Source organism: Callorhinus ursinus, unplaced genomic scaffold (assembly GCF_003265705.2).
Source record: "Callorhinus ursinus isolate GAN/ISIS: 27379988/994484 unplaced genomic scaffold, GSC_fseal_2.0 scaffold24, whole genome shotgun sequence".
NCBI lineage: Eukaryota > Metazoa > Chordata > Mammalia > Carnivora > Otariidae > Callorhinus > Callorhinus ursinus.
The window spans coordinates 14,157,714-14,177,202 of record NW_027397086.1 but is presented as its reverse complement, the minus strand read 5'-3'; the positions used below and the strand labels follow the sequence as shown (position 1 = coordinate 14,177,202).

The following is a 19,489-nucleotide window of genomic DNA, read 5'->3' as shown; positions in this document are numbered from 1 at the left end:
TTACCCTTGAGGAAGGGGTAAATGCCTGAATGGAAGCACAGGTGGGCTTTTGGGAGGCTCGCAATGTCCTGTTTCTTGATCTGGGTACCGGTTACAGGAATGTGTTCACTTTGTGAAAATTCATCAAGATATACACTTATGATTAGTATACTTTTGTGCATTAATGTTACACTTCCATAGAAATTTCACAAAACAAAGGTACTCTGCCAAAAGTGAATAAAAGAAGGATAGTTATACATTTCATATCACAGAGGCATGAAGTCATAAAACCTTAAAGACAGAAAAGCCTCAGAGGTGATCAGTTTAAACCACCTCATTTTAGAGAGAGGGAAAATGAGGCCCACAGAGGAGAGTCCCAAGATCACACAGAGACTTAGTGTCAGATCATTTTTCTTGCAATCCAGCCCTTCATAACGTTCCTCTCTTTCTTCAGCTGATAAAGGGGGGGTATGAGTGAAGTCTAAAAATAATCCATGCATCAGGATATCAAGGTATAAAATTTTTCAGATGCTGATTAATATCTGCCTTGCAAACAGCCTCAGGCAGCTGGGACAAGGCAGATGTGGCCACATAAATGCGTTGCCCATGACACATGGGTTGGAAGACTGAGGCAGAGGCAGCTCTAAAGGAACAAAAGAAAAGCTTGTCTGCCCAGAATGCACTGGGAATAAGAATTCTAAAGAGGTCATCTAGGGAGAAGCTCTGCTTGAACCCCAGAGAAGGCTGGGTGCATTTACTGGCATTCCAAACATCTGTGCTTTTGCAAGAAAGATAAAAGGGAGTCTGCTTCCCTGACTTGAGGTATGATATATGGGCTTCCGAGGCACTGGGTGTGGGCTGCTGTTGAAGGCATGATGCAGTGTTTGATGGATGATGGCTGAGGAAACTCACTGGGCCACACATTAATAAAAATTATCAAACTGTCCTGGTTGGTGGAATAGAATGCTATTCCCATTCTCCACGTGGATGTCAAAGGCAGAGAATGTCTGGAGGGAACTAGCCTGCTTTATATCTTTACCTTCATCCCACTTGTTCAAATTAGAGCCTCAGTTCTGCTGCCAACACCTTATGTAAGCCAAGACTGGTGGGGCCCACTCTAAAATACAACCACCCATGATACCTCCCCTGCACCTAGACATTCTTAACTGTCAATGAGAAGGTATGTTTCAATCACAAGTTAGATCCACAAGTACCCTCCATCACTCTCTCCTGCCCAGAGAAGAGATTCCAAATTATCAGCCTGGCCTTTAAGGCACTCATCCACTTGACCACCAACTTCAGTCTCTGTCACGTTCTCATGTTCCTCAAGGCACCTTTCTGTCTTTATCTCCATGTCTTTGTTATCGCTCTTTCCTCATCTGGATTTCCTCTTACTCATTTCTACTATTGAAACTCTCCTCATCCTTCCAGGCTGAGGTCAATGGCCAGTATTTCCACGATGGCCTCCTTGTTCCCCAGTTCCCCTTTCTTTCTTTCTTCCATTGTAAGTTTTTGTATCTATTTAGTCATATTTCATTTTTATCATGTAGTGGTCCGTTTTTCATCTCTCTCCCCAAACTGAGCACTCCAAGAATGAAGGGATAGTACTTGCTTACCCAGCAATACGACTGGGATATGTAGTTGTCCAAAATACATTTTTTTCTGAATGAGTATGGAAGAGAATCCTTTTGGGGTCATCATACGTCCCTGGTCTCTGTGCAATAGACAGTTCCAGTGTGAGTGCAGACTCACCCTTGTGTTGCTACCCCTCGAGCACACATCAGGTGTGCCTACTGCTTCCTGCCCTGAGGCCTTTACCTGATGCCATGGGCATTGGCTCATATGGGCAAGCACAGCCCAGAAGTGTTAACAAATTAGGAGAAGGAAGGAAAAATCAAGGGGGGTGGGGAATAGGAGAGGGAGACGAACCATGAGAGACTACGGACTCTGAGAAACAAACTGAGGGTTCTAGAGGGGAGGGGGATAGGGAGACGGGTTAGCCCGGTGATGGGTATTAAGGAGGGCACGTATTGCATGGAGCACTGGGTGTTATATGCAAATAATGAATCATGGAACACTACATCAAAAATTAATGATGTACTGTATGGTGACTAACATAATAAAACAAACAAACAAAAACAAAAAATGGAAGTCTTCAAACAACACAGGTAGGGAGCCAGGGCAGACATACTCCTGCTTTGCATCCTTAATTCTGACAGCAGTTCCAGGAGGCATCTGTTTCTTCCTCAGGAGGTTCCAGGGGACTACAGCCCATATTACCTCAATAATAACATTGTGAACACACCCCTGTATCAGCTTTCTCTCCTTCGGGTGGCCCTGTCCAAGCTCCATCATAACTGCTTCCTTTGCATAACTACCAAGTAAATTACCTGCTCCCAACCCCTGCTCAGGCTCTGTTTTTAGGTTCATCAAAATGAAAAATAAAACAAAATACAAAACAGGATGAATACATGCCCTCTACTCAGAATTACAGTTAGGTAATACAACTAACTGTCTCTAGCATTTCCCGAGTGCCTGGAACCAACTGTGGCATACAACAGATAATCCATAGTTATTCGTCAGCTAGAAATAAATTTTAAAAATATGAGCCACTAGTATCAACTTAGCATGTAGAGGAAAGCCCCACTTATGAACGTAATCATTAAGGCAGTTGTCTACGTGGCTAATTCTAGGTGAGACACATTAGGAGCATCCAATCCCACTGACATTTGATTTTTGCTCTGTCACTTTAGGTTCAGCCAGTTGAGTGTATTCACTGGATCTCAGTTTCAATACCCCTTGTCTCTTTGTGCTACAGGCCCAAAGCTCCCCTGAGAGATTCAGCTGCTGCAAAACAGCCAGACCTGATCTTCTGATCAGAAGCCTTGTCATGCACATGATGGCAGCACATCTGTACCTAGTGCATAAAACAGAACAACCTGCAGGCCCCAGCCCAGGATATGATCCAAGTAGCTCAGGGCTTAAGTTGTACCATGACTTCTGCCTTGAAAATAATGCTCAGTCCTCCTCCACATCTGTAATCAAAAATTTTTATTTCTTTTTCATTATATATGGCTTTCCTTTCTTTCATTAAAATAATAGTAATAATAATAATAATAATCCTTCCCCCTTTAGGAATTCCTTGGAAGCTATCAAGAGTAGAGACAAAGAATATGGACCTGAGTGAGAAAGAATTAGATTCAAATCCCAACTCTCACTTAATAACTATATGGTCCTAGGCAAGTGATTCTGCACCCCCCTGAACCTTGATTTTCCTATCTGTGCTATAAAGATAGTAACTACTTTTCAGAACAATTCTGATGGTTAAATATCATACATGAATCCTTGGTGTATAAGTGCTCCATCGATGCTGGTTCTCTCCTCTTTCCTTTTAATTAGCTTTGTACTTCCTACAATGCCTACAAAGTCCCTGGTATAGAAAAGGTGCTTAATAAATGCCACTCCTCATGCTTCATTCTTCCTTTGGCTCTCTTTGTATTGGATACCTTTCTACTTCTTCACTTGTGGTTTGACTGTCTTGTTTCATGACTTCTGATAACTGCATAATTTATAGTTTTGGCACTAGGAATATAGCATAGAATGAGACAGCTGAAGTGAGGTCCTCAGTCTTATACCATGTGCCTTTAGAAGTCTCCAGGCTTGGATTAGTCCACCAATTCCATTTCCAGTCTTCAAAAAGTCGAGTCTTCCTGCCATTGACCTTCCTTTCCCTGAGTCATCCTATCATGACTCCCAAGGAAAAGATTTGGGGTATATCCCTGGAATCATGTAAGATGAGATCAAGGGCTTGGGTTTACCTGACCCCAGACTCCCCAGGGAGAACTCAGTTACCCTGGCTTCTTGCCTCTGAGTGGTATAACACTGGCAGTGAGAAATGGGAAAAAAAATGTAGATGAAACAATGAGGAGACCAAAATTCATGACCCCACTCTTCTTAGAAGTTGGACCTTCAACTATCAACTTCACAAGCCTGATCCTCAATTCCCTCACCTATAAATAGAGATAATAATTCCCTCCTCCTTGGTAGGATTAATTTCTGGATAAAATGAGACACTAGATTCAAAGATGCTTTAATTTATCTTCCATACAGCAGCCAGATAATAAGGCATACATTCTTTAGCATGCCTTAAACAACTCACCATAATCTCACTCCCTCTGTAATCTCTTCTAGTTCTACCATTCAAAATTTAAACTCCAGCCATTCCACCTTTTTATTCCTTAAGCCTCCTGCACATGCTTTTCCCTCTACCTGGAATATTCTCCCTACTCATCTTCCCCTCAACCTTCATCTCACTATTTCCTGCTCACACTTCAGGTCCTTTAGGTGCCTACTAGATGCCTGGCATTTTACTAGGCACTGGGGATGGAGTGATGAAAAAGAGGAACATAATTCTACTTTGGAAGAGCTAACATTCTAGTGAGAAAGGTGAATGCTAAGCCAATCCCCCCAATCAAAATGCATCCATTATAATTGTAGTAAGTGCTACCAAGGGAGTATTAAATGCTAAAAGTTCATATAATCAATGAGAGGGTCAAATAGAATCTAAGGATTTACATAAGTGACATTTAAGCTGAGACCTGAGTGTATAGACCCCAGTGGGAAGGAAAATTGGTGATATTAAGAATAGATAGAAGACTGGAGAAGCAGGCAAGAACAATTATTCATAATCTTATAGGCCATGTCATCTTTTTTCATTCAGTTAGAAGAGTTATGGAAAGCTCTTAAAAGGTTTAAGTCAGGAGAGTAATATTATAAATCAGATATCTATTCATCAAATATTAATTGAGCATCCATGGTAAACCAGGCATTGTGATAGGTACTGGCTATGATACTGGCTTTAGAACTGAAAACTGAAAGGAATAAAAAGTGGCTAATATGAAAAAACTAATTGGAAGATAGATGGATGAAGGACGAGATGGTGGTGGCTTAGAATAGGCAATATGAAATAGGCAATACGAAAGAAAGGAGTATGGGGCGCCTGGGTGGCTCAGTCCATTAAGCGTCTGCCTTCGGCTCAGGTCATGATCCCAGGGTCCTGGGATTGAGCCCCGCATCACTCTCCCTGCTCGCGGGGATCCTGCTTCTCCCTCTCCTCCCCACTTGTGCTTTCTCTCAATACTGCTCTCCCTCTCTCTCAAATAAAATCTTAAAAAAAAGAGTACAATAAGAGATAACATTATATATCAATTATACCTCAATAAAGCTGGAAGAAAAAGATGGAAATCAAAGCAAAATAACTTGGTTATGAGTTGAATATAAGGATGGCCAAGAGAAAAGAGTTTATTTTATTTTTTTTAAAGATTTTATTTATTTATTTGAGAGAGAGAGAATGAGAGACAGAGAGCATGAGAGGGAGGAGGGTCAGAGGGAGAAGCCGACTCCCCGCTGAGCAGGGAGCCCGATGTGGGACTCGATCCCAGGACTCCAGGATCATGACCTGAGCCGAAGGCAGTTGCTTAACCAACTGAGCCACCCAGGCGCCCAAGAGAAAAGAGTTTAACCTTGGAGTGTTGCTTCAAGGAACTCAATTTATAGTGGTACGAGTTACAGAAAGTAAACGAACACTTGGACAAGAGCACATCTGTGGGGAGATGGTAACAAGCTCAGTTTTGGATGTGTTGAGTTTGGATTGTTTGTGAGACATCAGACTGCACATATCTTTAGTCATCTGGATATGGGTAGAGAGCTCAGAAGCACGAGGTGGAAATGCAAATGTAAGCGCAGTGAATATACTGATTTTAACTATGGGAGTGGATGTGGTAGCCTAGAGACCATTTAAATTAAGAAGAGAAGACAGAAGATCTTGGTCAAGATCTAAGGACTGCGAGATTTAAAGAGCAAACTGGAGGACCCAGCAAGGGAGGCTGAGCTGGGGTCACAGAGCCTAGTAGAAAACCAGGAGAGTAGGATCAAAGAAAGAAGAAAAGCAAAGGTTTCAGAAGAGGATGGCCAACCCCATAGAATGATTGAAGATATCAAGTAAGTTTATGACAAAACAAAAACAAAAACCAAGTCCTTGGATTTAATGACATGGGAGTCACAGAATTTTACAGAGAAAAACGTATCAGTAACTTGGTGGTAACAGGAGACAGAGTGAAGTGAGGTGAGGTGAGGTGAGGAAGGAGTAGGAAGTGAAGAACTGGGGTCAACCACTATAGACTCTACTTTCAAAAGTGTGTTTATTAAAAGGATGAGAGAGACAGTGGAAGATGGAGCGTTTGGTTTCCTTAAGAAGAAAAAAACCTATGAGCATATTTAAATTATGGTAAAAATAATCTACTGAAGAGGAGAGACTGGAAATATGAAATATAGGGAGGTAATTAATATGTAAAATTTCCTAAGAATTTAGGAAGGGATGAAATGCAATGTGAATAAAATAACTAATTCTAGAGAGGAAAAAGAGCACCTCCTACACTGTAACATGAGGGAAGTGGAAGAGTATGCAGAAAGGAGCATACAGATTTAAAATTGTTATAGGGGGAAGTAAACTACTGCCTAGACTGTTTTCTCTGTGAATGAGGGGACAAGGTCATTTGCTGAGCGAGGCGGGGAAGGATAGGGTGTCAGGAGTTGAAAGATGGTGAAGAAGAAAGTAAACTGACAGAAGTCTACTAGGACTGCCTGGTGGCATGAAGAGTCTAGTTGATATTGGTGACAGATGATATATTGGCACCAAATATTCTCAACTGTGTGCTTTTCTCTAGCTGTTTGACTGTATGTACAAGCAGCCAGGAAGAAGTGAGACCTGAAGAGTAGTCTTTTCAGCCAGAGGGTGAGCTCCACATGGGGGGCTGATAGTCTTGAGTAAGAGGGGTTGATCAGTATGATTAATAACTGGGACCAGAATCTCAAACAGTTGCCTTACTTCCTCTAGGTAGCCTTTGCTGATACCACTTGATTGAGTCTGAAGCCCCTATTTTGTGCTCTTAGAGCATCTGAATGATCTCAACACCTAGCATGCTGGAGGGTAATTTCTTGCTATATTCTATCTCTCCCCCAGAATTGAGTAAAAGATCCCTAAGGACAGGAATCATGCCTGTCTTATTACTCTTCCATGCCCAGCATGTTCTGCAGTACTTGGACCATAGTAAGAGCTCCATATACACTAATGGGATGAACGAATGTGCTTTATGAACTGTAAAAAATTCTGATATAGAAAGCAGGCTGGGTGGCATACGGGAATGGAGAGAATTAAGACCCTTCAAGTACCTTTTCCCTTTGGAGGCGCTTGACTTTAGAAACCTCTCATCCGAAGAGCAGCCGGAGTGACAGAAACATTTTCTGAGGACCTAATATCAGTTCCAGATGTTTGCAGTCATGTTGGTTTGTACCTCACCCTGTAAAACATATTTTCTTCATCCCCACCCCCTCCACACACTCTAGCTGAGGGAGTGAGGCCCAGTCTCCAATGACACCACCTCCCTCAAGCTGGTCCAGGGCAGGCAGAAGGCAGGTGGGTGAGGGCCCTCTAGCTTCTCAGACAAAGGGTATGGCTGAGCCATGGCTTGCGCTGCTTGAGGAGCTATAAATAATTTCCACAGTATTTTATCAACAGTTCCATCACAGCTGCTGCCCTTACCATCCTCTCAGCTCCTGGGGAAATTGGGGCCATGTTGTCCCTTGCCTTCAGTTATTCCCCCACACAAATCCACCTCCATAACTGCTCACCTTTACCTGAGAAGGTCTTTACTGTAAGGTCTAAGATGAGATGAGGTGTGTGTGGGTGGGGGTGTCTTTCATTTGTAGATTAGACTTAATGGAAACAGGGAGAAAGAGGATACAGAATGGGGTTGGGGTGGACAGAGGTGTCTTCTCATCATTCTAGACATCATTCCTGACCCAGATCTAGATGAATCTAGATGAGCAGCTCATACCTAAGTCAGTTTGGAGAGACAAACACAAGAAAAGAAGGAGTGAGACATAGAGGATGACATGAAGTAAAAAAGACAAAGGAAGAGACAGAAAGATATCAAGAGGAGAGACACACAGAGGGAGGAAAAGAAGGAGAGAGAGAGAGTCAGGAAAGGACAGAGAAAGGAGGAAACACAGACAAAAGCTGAGAGCTGGCAGAAGGGGTGCCTGGTAGTGATCAGCTGGGGAGCAGCCTAGCAGGCTCCCAGATGCCAGGACAAAAAGGGGCACTGACCAGCTCCAGATGTTGCTGCCCTCCATGAGGAGGTTGGGGGGATGGTGGAGAGAGCCTGCTGCCTCTGTGGGGGCCAACAGAGCCCACTGATCTTCCAGCCCTGAACCAAACAAGTGGAAGTTGGAAAGCCCATGGTAAGAGAGAGAAGTCTCCTATTTTTAAAAGGTTAAAAAAAAAAAAATTCCAGCAGATTATCCAAGAAAATGCAGGGGAGTGTGATGGGAGATTATGACAGTGAGTGAGACCTTTCTGCTTCCTCTCTTCACTCTTCAGATCCTTACAATGAGGGAGTTGGACTCAATGTCTGTGTTCCTTCTACTCTGAACTTCTGGGATTTAAGGAAGCCAACATATATGAGAGTAGCCAAGAAGTGAAGAGTCTGAGGGGCTACATTCCTAGAAGGTCAGAGCCCTCAAGCTGCCATCAGGTGGCTAGTTACTTCATCATGCTCAGGCATACAGATGCCCTATATGCCCTAGTTTCCCTCTGCCTCTTGGTTAGGTTTATTCTCAACAGGAGGATAGCATACCAGAGATAATATAGACTAGGGGAAAGATGGCTGGATTTGGCGGGGAAAGCATATAGAGAAACCAGAGTCTCTGCTCTATCTCCAACTCTACCACTAACTCATCTTATGTGTGACCTCCAGGCAAGTCCCCACCCCTCCCCAGCCAGTTTCTCCATAAGTCAGTCAGGGGTTTGGCTTTATTAAATCTGCTGTGCCTCAGCCTCCACTTCATATTCCCACCCCCTTGCCTCTACCCCTGCCCAAAAGGCTAAAACCCATGCCAATTGCTCTGATGAGGCCACATGGGAGAACCAAACGTCTGTTTTTAATATCGATGACAGATTAGCGTGTGGGGAATTTAGTCACCCCCCAAAACAAGCCCCATTTCTGCTCAAAACAACTGGAACAGGAGGCTACTTATGTTTGCCTTTCCCAATAGAGTCCCAGAACCGACAGAGCAATGGCTTCTCTGAAAGAAAGAGAGCGCCAAACCCAGGGGTGGGGGGCAGGGGAAGGAGACGGAGAGGGAGAGTGAGCATTTCAACAGCTAGTTCAACAGGCTGTTGAACAGATGGCAGCAATAAAGTGTGCGTGTTTGTGTGTGTGAGAGAGAGAGTGAGAGAGAGAAAGAGTATGTATGCATGTATATCTGTGCACACACACTTGTGAGCTTGCAAATAAACAAAGCGTTCCAGCACTGGACTCAGCTATTGGCAAAAATCCAGAGATCAAAGGAGAAAACCCACATTTCCCCATTCTGGCCTCACCTGGCCAAATGTGTGAGTAATCCTAACTCTCTATCCAAAACAAGTCTTAAACCTTACTTTGCTGTTTTCTTCCTAACATTCAATTTTCCTTTCATTTTTTTTAATTTATGAAAATGAGAAGCCAGTAAAATTAGTATCTACTCTTTCCTGAGAACTATGCTACATTTGAACCTCAAGGCAACTTGTTAAATGAGTTTTTTTCCCATTCCATGGATAAGGAAACTGAGACCTAGAAAAGATTATGACTGGCCCTAGATTTCTCAGTGCAGAGTGGTGGAAACTTAAAGCAGAAGCCAGGTTTTCCAAAGTCCATACTCCCTCAGTAGGCTTATATCCTCTAAGATAAAACTCAAGTGAGCTGAATTTATTTATTTATTTGGATTTTATTTACTTGTTTTAGTGAGAGAGTGTGCAAGCAGGGGGAGGGGCAGGGGGGAAGGAGAGAATTTCAAGCAGGCTCTGCTGAGTCTATAGATCCCATGGCTCAATCCCATGACCCTGAGATCACTACCTGAGCTGAAATCAAATGTCGGGCACCCAACCAACTGAGCCACCCAGGCGCCCCTGAGCTGAAATACTTAAATTTGGGCTGAGTGAAATTTTCAGATGATTGAGACATGGTAAAGATGGCATAGAGGCAATGAATGAATGAATGAATGAATGAGGTTTTTGCTTCAGATAACCACCCCCAATCATCCATAGCATCAGTTGATCATGATACCTTTAGAAGGCTTATTATGTATTTGGCTAGCCTGTAGGGCTATATAAGACCCTGTAAGGTCACACAGCACTCAAGGAGCTAATGTCAGAGTTGAAAATTTAAGATAACCGTGTATACACACACACACCCCCCCATACATATACAAATTTAGATATCAATATCTACCCATAGACAATTCAATTCATTGAACTTTGAAAATCTGTGTATGTCAGGCCTTGTGGGAGGATTGCAAATCATAAAGACACAAGAGTCACTGTCTTCTTTCTTTATAGCAACTGCCCACTAAAAAATTCAAGAATTGACCAGTGGAGAGCATGAAAGTCAAGTCACACAAGAAAGGATTATAAGAATCTGTAAAGATGGAGGTAGCTACGTCATCACCTCCAAACTTCTGAAGGAAGAAGAAGGGTTGATATCTGTATGGGGTGACCCCAGTCCATTACCTAAAAATAAGTAAGTTTCATCTCTATTTAAGGGGGAAAAAAAAAAAAAAAGGAACTCTTAGATCAGAGCTCTGGTTCCTGGATAATCAAGAAGAACAATCATGGATTTCTGTTTCTGGATTAGATGGAGAAACAGGGACTAGATTAATTTCTCCAACTGCCTGAAACAAAGAAATTTAAAAAGGAAAAGAGAAGAGAATTAAAAAGAATGTTCAAACTGGAACTCAGGCAACAAAGGACAGAGATCCTGAAAGATGGAAAACAAATTATGTGAGTCCTAAAATTTCCCCAGATTATTGCCTTTAAAGGGTTTCCAGGTAACGGTGCAGAGAGAGGGACATATATTTACTCATGTAAAATTCCCTACACCGGGAAGACAACAGTTCTCAGTCCGGAGAGACCACAATGACTATAGGGATAGAGGAATGAAGAGGAGAGAGCTACACAGAGAGAAAATTGAAGAGATCTGTGGAGGGCCCTGTTTCAATATTCAGCACAGTACAGATTGATGAATGTATGTGAGGAAACTATTAACTCACAAGGATTAGATGAAACAGTGCCAAGTGCTCATATAGGGGCCAAAAATAGTGCCTGTTCCTACCAGCCATACTGGAAAATCTCATAATTCATGGGCCATTGTGTGGAGCTCTTAGAAGGGTTTTGCCTCAGTAGTGGGAAATAATTAGCCCTAGACTAAACACTACTCTGGCTCCACCTAACAAATCTTAAAAGTGAGACCCAAAAGAATAAAACTATTTCCAAGTAACTTAACTGTGTCCCAGAACAGCGTTCAAAAATATTCATAGGAATACAAAAATACCCAGCACCTAACAAGGAAAAAATTAAAATGTCTGGCATTTGGTCAAAAATTACCTGGCATGCAAAGAAGCAGGAAAATGCAACCCATAATGAGGAGAGAAGCTAATCCATTTAAATTGACCCAGACGTTAGAATTAGCATATAAAGACATTAAAACACTTCTAACTCTATTCCATATGTCAAAAACGTTAAGGTATGTGATATATTAACAAGACCCAAACTGAGAAAATTATAATGTCTGAGATGAAAAATTCACCAGATGGGGTTAACAATAGGTTAGACTTTGCAGAAGTTATTGAAGACCTAGTGCTAGAAACTATCCAAAATGAAACAAAGAAAGAAGAAATAATTTTAAAAAATAAAAAGAATCACTTCACATGGCCAAAAAATACATGTAATTGGAATCACGGAAGGAGAAGAAAGATGGTCAGAAAGAAAAATATATATATTTTAAAAAATAATGGTCCCCAAATTTCCAAATATGATAGAACTATAAACCCACACATCCAAGAAACTCAATGAACCTCAAGTACAAGAAAATAATACAATTGCTCAAAACTGGTATTAAAGAGAAGATCTTAGAAAGAGCCACAGGACAAAAATGGTATGTATGTACAGGGGAACAAAGATAGGAATAAAAGCAGATTTCTCAATGCAAACAATGCAAGCAAGACAGAGGAGCAACACTTTTAAATTACTAAAAGAAAAATCTGTCAATCTAGAATTCTATACCCAGCAATAACTTCTAAAAGCAAAAGCTGAAAGAATCAATCACTAACAGACCTGAAATATAAGGAATAGAAAAAGACATCCTTCAGACAGAAGGACAATTAAATCAGATGAAAATATGTATGTGAAGGAGTGATGAGCAGCAAAAGTGGTAACTACATGAGTAAATATATAAAATTATTTTTCTTAAAAAATAAAATTATTTTTCGGGGTGCCTGGGTGGCTTAATCATTAAGTGTCTGCCTTCAGCTCAGGTCATGATTCCAGGGTCCTGGGATCGAGCCCCGATCGGGCTCCCTGCTCCGCGGGAAGCCTGTTTCTCCCTCTCCCACTCCCCTTGCTTGTGTTCCCTCTCTCACTGTATCTCTCTCTGTCAAATAATAAAAATCTTTAAAAAAAAATTATTTTTCTTATTAAAGATCTTTAAAATATAATTTATTATTTAGGGAAAAACAATAACATTTAATTATGAAACATATATGTGCAATATATGACAATAAAGGCTAGGAGGGGAGAAATAAAAGTATACTATTATAAGGTTCCCATACTATAAAGTGGTATAATAGCTTTAAAGGTATACCGTGAAAACTTGAATATGCATATGTAAACACTAAACCAACCACTAAAATAAAATAAAATAAAAATATTTAGAGTTAATAAGTCAACAAAGGAGATAAAATGGAATCATAAAAACACCCAATCCAAAAAAAAAAAGATAGAAAAAGAGAAGAAAAGGGAAAAAAGAAAGATGGGACAATAGAAAACAAGTAGCAAGATGATAAACTTGACCACAAAAATAACACATTAAATATGAATAGTTTAAATACTACAAGTTAAAGGTAACAATATCAGACAGGATTTAAAAAAAAGAATTAAAAAGATCTACATATATGTTGCCTACAAGAAATACATTTTAAATATAAAGACACAAATAATATAAAAGTAAAAGAATGGAAAACGTTAGAGCAATCGAACACTAATCAGAAGAAAGCTGGAGTAGTTGTATCAATAACAAAGTAGATTTTAGAGCAAAAAATATAACAAGAATATAGACAACAGTTTCACAGTAATAAAGGGATCAATTCATCAAGGGGATCTAGTGATTCTAAATCTTTGTGCCCTTAATAACAGAGCTTCAAAATACATGGAGTAAAAACTGATAGATCTATAGGAAGAAACAGATAAATTTGCAATTATTGTCAGAGGTTTCAATACCACTCTCTCAAGTATTGATATAACAAAACAGAAAATCAGAAAGGATTTAGAAGATTTGAAAAACATAACTAACCAATTTGATCTGGTTGGCATTTATTTTAATATCCCATCCACAAATAGAAGGATACACATTCTCTTAAAATGGACAGGCCAGATTCGGGGCCATAAAACCAATCTCAATAGATTTAAAGTGATTAAAGTCATAAAGATTATGTTCTTTGAAACAGTGAAATCAAACTAAAATCCAAAAACAAAAAGATGTCTGTAAAATTCCCAAATACTGGAAAATAAGTAACATTAAATAAGTAACAGTAAAGAACCCATAAATCAAAGAAGAAAACAAAAGGGAAATTGGAACACATTTTGACCTGAATGAAAATGAAAACTTAACTTATCAAATATTGGTAAGCCACTAAAGCAGTAGTTGGGGGGGAATACTTATATTACAAGAAAAATCTCAAATCAATAACCTCAGCTACTACCTTAAAAATCCAGAAAAAAGAGGAGCAAACTAAATTCAAAGTCAGGCAAAGAAAAGAAATAAAGATCTCAACAGAACTCAGTGAAACAGAAAACAATAGTGAAAACTGATGAAACGAAAGTTGATTGGTTTGAGAGGTAAATAAGTTACATAACCTCCAAGCCACATCAATCAGAAAAAAAAAAGATAAGGTAAACTACTAAAATCAAGAATGAGGCCGTGATACCACTGTAGTTTCCATAGATATTAGAATTATAGAATGTTACCAAAAACCTCTTGACAGTAAATTTTGTAACTTATATGAAATTGGCAAATTCCTTGAAACATACAAGCTGTAACTTGAATAACCCTATATCTAATCAGACAATTAAATTGATAGTTAAAACCTTCTTGGGAAAGCTCCAAGCCCAGATTATTTTACTGGTGAAGTCTACCAAATAATTAAAGAAGAAATATTACTAATTCTACCCAAACTCTTTTAGAAAACAGAAAAGGGGGGAAATGTTTTGCAATTTATTTTGTGTGGCCAGCATTGACCCTGATAACAAAAACAGATGAAAGTATTACAAGAAAACTATAGATCAGAATCTCCCACATAGATGCAAAAATTCTATACGAAATTTTAACACATCAAATCCAACAATGTATTAAAAAAGAAAGATAATGCATCATGACCATGTGGAATTCATTTGTTCTGGAAATGTGAGGCTTTTTTTTATCATTTGAAAATCGACCAATGTAATTTGTCATATTTTTAATGTAATTTATCATATTAAACTAAGAAACATAAATTATATGATCATTTCAATAGAAAATTCAACACCCATTTCTAATTAAAACAAAAAAAAATCTCTCAGCAAATGAGCAGTCTCTCATCATTAAGTATGATGTTACATAAAGAATGAGTACTGTGCTGGGAGTCAGACCTGATTGTAAAGCCTGGCTCCACCAGGTACTGGTTGTAGGAATTTGGGAAAGTCACATACCCTCTTTGGGACTCACTTACTTGATCTGTAAAATGAGGCTGGTAATCATTTGTAGAGTGAAGTTAGAAAAATATCGGCATTTGTTCCTTCGCCCCCTGATCCCCCCAAAATAAATTTCAACAACTATCCATGCAGAAAAATACCTCCACAGAACTAAGGTTTCTAGGTAAGGGATTATAGCACCTGGGTGAAGCACAAAAATAGGAAAAGCTCTATCAAGCAGGTTAGGAAAGACAGATCCACTATCGTAACCCTCCCTGTGGAGGGAGAGAGAAGTGTGGGCCTGACTTCACTAGAAACCCCGTAGCTACCCTGTTCCAGCATGGGGCTGACTCCCTTGGATGGAGGTGGCTCCCAGCAGACTCTTAGGACCCCAGGCCCCTGGCTAGGGCCACCAGCTATCAAGGCCCCGGAAGCTTCCATGGCACCGGGCTCCCATGAACTCAGGCTCCCAACCCATCCTGGCGCCTGCCAGTTCCTGGTCCCCGGGGCCCAGGCTCCACTTGGTCCCAGCACCAGGCTGACTACCACAGACCCAGGCTCCTGGCCTGCCTGAGAGCAACACCAGCCCCCACAGAGCCCAGCTCCAGGACAGCACAGCTTCTCGGCTATGTCAGACATCCAGAACTCAGAGCACTCAGGAGTTACAACCAAGTGCAGCATTCTTAGGAGTCCTTTTTATCATCTTCTTCTGTGTGCCTGAATCATTTCCAGTTCCCTCTTCCTCAGCACTGAATACAAAACTATCTCACTAGAAATAATATGTTTCACTAGAAAAGGCAATTCCTTGAGTTTCTTGATTTCAGTCCCAGAGAGAATATATTTCAGACTCAGGTATTCAAACATGTGACCTGTAGGCCTTTCCAAGCAGAAAAGGTTAAATTCTCTTCTGAATTAACTAACCCTTTGATAGAGGACTTTGAGGACTGAACTCAGAGAATCAAAAATTCTTTCAGCTACAATTTACTATCATTCCCTACTGAAAATCATATGAAAAACAAAACAAAACCCCACAGGCATGGGCACCAGGTGACAATCACTAAACAACGAAACCTCAAATGCCTTCCCATGTCAGATGACAGTAAGCCTCCAAAGGCACTTAGAAAATCCATTTCTCTCCTCTGTCACATTATCCCAACAAAATGGGAAGTCATGGTCTTTCTACTTACCTGTGTAGAGGTCCGTATCTGTGTATTCATCCACTTTCTTGTGCTGCAGAATATAGTCGGAGACCTTGGTCCCAATAGCTGGCTGAACATCCACCCACTCCAAGGAGACCACTGTGCTGGAGGGCTCTACTGTTGGGGACAGACGAAGCCTAAAAAGGGTGACAGGGAAGACTGGTTGTTCTCCAGCAGTATTGTTTGGGCCCTCAAAGAGTCTGAAGGTCTCAAGATTAAAAGCACAGGATTCAGGCTGGGCTCAAATCCCTTTTCAATCCACCAACAAGCCTTTGTATGGACTCTGGCAATTCATCATACCTCTTTCAGCCTCCACTTCATTGTCCATAAAACAGAGTTAAGAACAGCTACATTTCAGGATTAGTGTGGGAGCCAGTAAATTAACCCAAGCACACAATACATGCTCACAGAAAATTGATTAGCTTCCCGTTTGTCTAAACCATACTTCCAGCGATGCTTCATCGTCAATTAAATTGACAACGCCTTCCAACACAGTAGCCTCAACCTTCCTGCCATTCTCTCCAGTCCAACAGATCAGTCAACTCTTTAATATCCTCAAATCAATACTCCCTCAGAGGGGGCAGGAGTCCCAGAAAACCCTTTTACAAGGTAAGACGTAGTAGAATGATTGAAGGTTAGAACTGGAAAGGTCCCTAGTGGCTGGGAAGTGCAATCACCTCATTTCACAGATTGGGAAGTAAGGCCCAGAAAAGGAAAATAATTTGCAAAAAATCACCCAGCAAGTTGGGGACAGAACCGTGATGGTAGTAACTTTGCTTGTCCCCAGCCCAGATTCCTTCTCTCTTTCCACTACACAATACCATACCTCTTCAAGAACTATCTTACAGTATAATCTCCCCAACACACACAGAGGGGTGTTAAGGGACTCTGGTTCCCCCACATTGGCCCCTGCCCCACTCCCCTATGCTCCTCACAGCACTGTCTTAATCCCGCTCCATCAGTCAAGACGATCTCCTTTAACTTCCTCAAATGGTCAATTTCCCACATCAGGGCTTTCACACATGCTCTTCCTTTTGCCTGAACCATGACTGTTGCCATTTGTCATCTGGAAAACTACTCCCATTCAGGTCTTTTCAGAGAGGCCTCCCTAATTCCTTCCCCTCCAACGAACACACCAACCCCCATTCTTCTCTCTCCTAGCACCTCTTCGTTTTTCTTTCATATTTTTATTAACTTTTTTAACTGAATCATATTTTCCTGTTTTGCTTTGATAGCTGTCCCCTCACTAAACGGTCAGCTCCCCAAGTGCACAGACTATCTTGTTCACTGATGAATCCCCCAGTGTCTAACACATAGCAGGTGATCAAAAATTATTTGTTGAATGAATGCATGAAACGATGTTTCTTTGAAAAGGTTTTATGCTCTCTTTATCTCAGTGGTCCCAATTTCCAACAGTAATCAGTGCCCAGTAAACCTCTCCTGAGCAGATGAGTGAGGAAGATAAACCCAGAGCATCATTTAAAAAAGCTGGTGTCTAAACCAATGATTCCATACACAGTTTCTGCCAAAACTCCCTGTTTTCTCAAAGGAGGCAGGTTCCAGAGACGTCAGAGATCTGGTGACACACTCTGGGAACAGAAGCAAGCGATGGCCTGGGCCCGCGGGACAGAACTGTGAGTCCATGAAAAGGGGTGGGCAAAGGAAGAAGGACCATACATACGTACACTGGCTGTGGGAGGGGGCTGCAGTTGGGGAGCCCACTGGCATCAAAGGCGCTGAGGTCACATCTGCACCAGTCATCGATCACGTCCCCTTTCCCTGAGCACCAGTAGGAACTCATCAGTGCACTCTTGAAGGCCTGGAATAAAGAAGGGCAGAAGAGATGATGATGACCATGGTGGAGAGGTTGAGAGTGAAGGTCCCACTGACCACGACAGTAGCTGACCCAAGCTTCATAGCAATCCACCTAGGCACAGGACACCATCTCTTGCCCAAACATCTAGCACTCTGCCACCAGGTTCTCCCATTCTGAACCATTCTCTCCCCAGCAGGCAGAATGATCACTGACGCAGGACGGCAGTAACAGCAATGACCGAGAACCTCCTCTGGGGCCTGGTACTCTACCTGAATTAACTTATTTAATCTTCTTCACCCCATGCAGTAGATATTATAATTATTATTATCGTCATTTCCCATTCTACCAATTGGAAAAGTGAGGCACATGGAGGTAACTTGCCTGAGGCTCACAACCAGTAAGTGATGGAGCTGGGATCTGATGAAAACAGTGTGGCTCCAAAACCTCCCCCAAACTCTTTTTTAGTTGAAGTATAATTAACAGCGTTATAGTAGTCTCAGGTGTACAATGTAAGGACTCAATGATTCCATACACTACTCGGCGCCTACCACAGCAAGTGTAGTTATCACTTGTTGCTATGCTGCTTCTGGCAGAAGTCTGACCATCTTATGTCCCTGCGTAGAAACCTTCAGAGGCTCCCCATAGCTCTCAGGATAAAGTCGAAGCTCTTTACTCGAGCTCCTGACCATTTCCACAGTATCATTGGTCACCACTCCTCTGATTTTTCCTTGTATGCTACCATCCACCCTCATGCAACCACTAACATTCCCACCAATAGTAAACCCCTGCTTCTGGAAAGTGCTCTAAATTAGGAGACAATAAATTGCTTCTGTAAAGGGCCACATAGCAAATAATTTTGGCTTTGTGGCCAGGTAGTCTCTGCCACAATTACTTAGCTCTGCCTTGTAGCATGAAAGCGACATAGATAATACTAGAAATGAATGGGCATGATTGTGTTCTGATAAAACTTTATTTACAAAGACAGGAAGCAGGCTAAGTTTGGTCTAGGTCCACAGTTTGCTGACCCTTGCTCTAAATGATGATTAACATTCTATATAATTGTTTTTTTTATGTTCAGTTAGCCACTGTATAGTACATCATTAGTTTTTGATGTAGTGTTCAATGATTCATCAGTTGCATATAACACCCAGTGCTCATCACAACACGTGCCCTCCTTAATACCTATCACCCAGCTACCCCATCCCATCAGAAACAAAACAAAAAAACAACATTCTATATAATTGCAATGTGTCACATTGTTTTTTTTTTTTTTTAATCTTTTCTCCCTGCTGGAATATTCCCTGCCCCCCTTCCTTATACTCCAATTCACTCTTCCTGTCTTAAACATTCCTTTGCTCCGGGAATCCCACATCTTGAGTTTCTTAAGCCTCAAATCATGCTCCTCTCCTGGACACCATAACACACTAGACCACACCTACTGTCCCATTCCTTGCCTATCTCATCCACAGATTCTGCTCACACCAAGGGTATAGGCCATGCCTTATTCAAGCAAGTATTCTCACAGGACCAGGCACAGATATCCAGTCAATACTTACTGAATCAATAAATGGACACTGAAAAACATCATTAGGCTCATGCTCAGGTTCAGGTGTGCTTCAAGCTTTAGTCACTCCATTTACACTGATGTTTCAATGCACTGGGGATTCAGAATGTTTG

General features: G+C 41.2%; 1 protein-coding gene across 7 annotated transcripts in view; it reads right to left on the bottom strand.

Moving 5' to 3' along the window:
- The window catches only part of ASTN2 (astrotactin 2), an 899,232-nt gene that overhangs the window by 130,101 nt on the left and 749,642 nt on the right, over positions 1 to 19,489 (bottom strand). For all 7 annotated transcript variants that reach the window (XM_025888498.2, XM_073905829.1, XM_025888499.2 and 4 more), the window contains 2 exons: positions 17,682 to 17,815; positions 15,985 to 16,133 (listed from right to left, as the gene is read on the bottom strand). In XM_025888498.2, the coding sequence (XP_025744283.1) occupies positions 15,985 to 16,133; positions 17,682 to 17,815 (283 nt within the window). The remainder of the gene's footprint in view (positions 1 to 15,984; positions 16,134 to 17,681; positions 17,816 to 19,489) is intronic.